We start from the raw sequence: 3,576 nt of genomic DNA on the forward strand, positions 1-3,576 counted from the left end.
CAATTTTAATAATAAGACTTTGATTAAATAATCCAGGGATAGACAACCAACAACATACCTATTTAAATTTATAAATTAAATAAACCAGAATAGCAAAAATATTTCAGATTAACCCACAATATGTGATCCTGTCTTTTACATGCAAGAGTTGGGTGACAATATAATTTCCATACCAAACATGCAGATTTTTCAAGGCTGGCAAAGTCAGTATGGAATGAATAATCAAAATTTTACATTAAAATAGATTTCTATAGTAGTTCAGAATTCTACAATGAGTGGCAGCAATTATCCAAGCTTTTCCAGACCAATTTTCACATATTGTTGATTGAATCCAGCTGCACTCCAAATTTGCATTTTTTTCCAATTCTAGAAGTCCAAGAATAACCTAGGATGAAAATGACATATATTTATGTCATACTTTTCTCAAAAAGAAAAAAAGGTGGAAAATTTATATTGCAAGAGTTAGTGTATGAATGTGGTGAAAGCAAGGATTGCTTGTCAAGACGGAAAGGTATGGACAGAAAGTATAGTAATAAATATTACACATAATTCTAGTTCCTTTCTCGGAAGCCCTGCCTTGAATTTTTTTGGCTTGGTATACTACCTTACTCCTTTTCTGCAACTCCTTTGCTTACCCAAAAAACGAAATCTGATGAGTATGTGATATAGATGAACATTTAAACTATTGTTTCACAATTTATAGGAGAAAATCGTTCTCTGCACGTCAATGGGAAGGCTTGTTAGCTATTTGGACGAAAAGTGAGTTCAAAGTCACCGCGCTATCGTTCACCTAAAAGACGGTTGGTTGCTCTCACTGACGTTAATATTGCATCTTAAAGGAAAACGAGCCCCGCTTTACACATTTTTCTCGCCAGCCATTGAATCAAGATCCCTTTAAAAACAAAATGGCTAAGACACGCCCACGTCCGCCGGGAGGTCACTTCACAAATCTTAGGCGGGGTCAGGGAAGGGACCAATCGGTCTTCGTCTTAGTACGAGGTGATCGAAGCCGCTGCAGAGAGAGAGAGAGAGAGAGAGAAAGATGGAGGCTTTTTCGGAGGGTGCGCCGCCGGTGGAGAGCGACCGGGTGCCACTGGCTGCCGGCCTTTCCGCCCTGGTTCCCGACAGATTGCATCAGCGAGAAGCGGAACGACGAGAGGAGGCAGATAGAAAGCGACGAGATCGCGACGCGCAGTCGGTGTTAGAAGAGCAGAGCGATTATTTCACCGCCTCCTTTGCCCGGGAGCGGGAGACCATCGAAGCGCTGCTGCGGTCGGAGCCGGCCCAGGGTGCCGAGGCGGCTGTCGAAGCCGTGTCGGAGGCGGCTCGGCGACTGCAGGATCTGCAGCGGCTGCTGACTGATTCAGTGCGCTTCTTGGCTCCATATGAGGTGCGGCAGGCCCAGGCGGCGCTGAACAAGCTGCAGGGCGAGCTCTCCGACAGGCGCCTCCAGCTGAAGCCGAAGAAGCGGTTCGCCTTCACCAAAGCCCTCAAAAAGGACCCTGCCCCGGCTCCGTCCAAGTCTTCCGCTCAGCATCCGCCCCGGGAAAGCTCCGCGAAAGACCAGAAAGAAGCGGCAACCTCCGCGCAGGTGGATCCAGGTTGCGGCTTCAGCCGGGCCGAGGGACAGACCCTCGAGCTCGGGCCGACCGACTTGCTGCAGCAGGACGTGGTGCTGTCTCACCTTAGGCGCTGCCGGGTGCTGTTACGCGGCAACCCCAACACGTTGTTGGTGCGCGACTGCGACGATTGTACCATACTGTGCGGACCCGTGTCGACCTCGGCGCGGGTGGATGGGTGTAGCGGTTGCCTCGTGGCTCTCGCCTGCCAGCAGCTCCGGACTCGCCGCGCGACGGAGACGAGCTTCTACGTACAAGTGACTAGCCGAGCGATGCTGGAGGACTGCTGCGCTGTGCGCTTCGCCCCCTATTCATGGGATTATGCAGGCATTGATGCTGACTTCAAGACTGCTGGGCTTGATAGAAGCAAGAACAACTGGGACCAGGTGGACGACTTTAATTGGCTGGCCAAGGATCAGGCCTCCCCGAATTGGTGTGTGATCCCGGAAAAGGAGCGGATCACGAATTGGAATTGAGTTACAGCCTGCATTTGTAGAGGATTTCAAAACAGCGGCACTGAAAAAGAGGAGCGACTTTTCAAAGGACAGAATTAATGATGCATTAAATAGTCCTGAATGATGTTTGGAAACTTTAAAGAGTATGATTAGGTTGCCAAAACACGTGTCCTGATAACCTTTAACTATGTACTTGCTGATTATGTGTCGTGGTGCTAATGTTTAGTATTGTGTATGCTGGGGTTCTTTCTGTAGATCTGCAGTTGTAGCTGTAAGATTGTTTTTGTCCTCTTAGGAAGAAAACTTGCGGGGCTGAAGATTTTAACTTCTGTTAAAATGTTATCCAGTTAGTAATTTGCTCACCTAAATACTGATTAAAATTACTGTTATTTAAACATTGGCTATTTTTATCTCTGAAATGTGTTTATGATATATGTGGATTAAAAAAATAGTCTTCCTGAAGAGTGTTATGAGATAGGAATGGTTTGAAGATACTGTAGATTTTTTTTGTCAACTGTATAAGAAATAATTTAGAGATGCATGGTTTCAGAAGTACTTTTAGCATGTTCCCTTGTTAAAATAGTTTAACTTATGCTGTGTATCTGAAGCAGATTCTTTCCGGGATCCATCTTCCTCTAATAGTACCAAGCCAGAGAATTCTATAAAATTAATTTGCAAATCATTCTGAAAGTTATTCAGAAACTATGTCAGCATTAGTTCACTTTTACAAAACATCGTGCAGGTTGATGAGTTTGTAAAAGTGCTTAATTTCGGATCACAAACAGTATGTGCTTTTACTTTTGTGTGCCTGTAAGCATTTTGAAGATAGATGTCTAAAAGGACAGACCAAAAATATATATAGGCCCTGGGACATAGTTATGCACTTTAAGTGGCAGAAAGTTTAGTAGGTGCTTAAGTGTCCTTCTAAAATTAATAAAATGCAAAAGGATAAAGTCAAGTTTGCCTTATACCTTTCTGCTACATTTTGAATAAAATATTTCTGTAATAAAATAATGTAAGATTTTATATAACATGTACATTTATAACTTAATGTACACTTCAGAAATATTTCACAATTTGAACATCTTAAGATATTTGTTTTATTTCCACTTTATTTTTTTTACAATACCTTGATTGAAAATTTCTCAGTTATTTGGATTGTTATTTATTAACAATTTTGTTACTGCATCCATTATCATTTCTTCTTAATATTTATACTAAAGTAAAACAAGATATATAGAAGCTTCAAAGTATTCTGAAGATAGAACTGTCCAAAGCTTCTGCAAGAAGTGCTAAACAATGTACAGGAGTTCTTATAAAACCCTTGGCTTTGAAATATTAAAGCAACTGTATTGTTGGCAAGCTTTGTGGGGCTGCTTCAAAGATTGTTCTTGGCTATCTCAGTACTCATGAAAACAGCCACAAGATTCTTAAGTACTAGTTTGACCCTTTGGAAAGAAGTGTTGAATATATTCCTTAACAGATTAAAATTCAGTTGCTGT

General features: G+C 42.3%; 1 protein-coding gene across 1 annotated transcript; it reads left to right on the forward strand.

The window, feature by feature from the left end:
- The first annotated feature begins 1,042 nt into the window (after positions 1-1,042).
- On the forward strand, positions 1,043-3,576 carry TBCC (tubulin folding cofactor C). The gene has a single exon (XM_015814772.1). It carries the CDS (start codon positions 1,043-1,045, stop codon positions 2,093-2,095), a length of 1,053 nt encoding a protein of 350 aa, XP_015670258.1. The 3' UTR covers positions 2,096-3,576.

This window comes from Protobothrops mucrosquamatus, unplaced genomic scaffold, assembly GCF_001527695.2.
Source record: "Protobothrops mucrosquamatus isolate PMUCROS unplaced genomic scaffold, P.Mucros_1.0 scaffold285, whole genome shotgun sequence".
NCBI lineage: Eukaryota > Metazoa > Chordata > Lepidosauria > Squamata > Viperidae > Protobothrops > Protobothrops mucrosquamatus.

Coding starts and splice junctions, on each gene's coding strand:
- TBCC (XM_015814772.1), top strand. CDS start 1,043: ATGGAGGCTTTTTCGGAGGGTGCGCCGCCGGTGGAGAGCGACCGGGTG.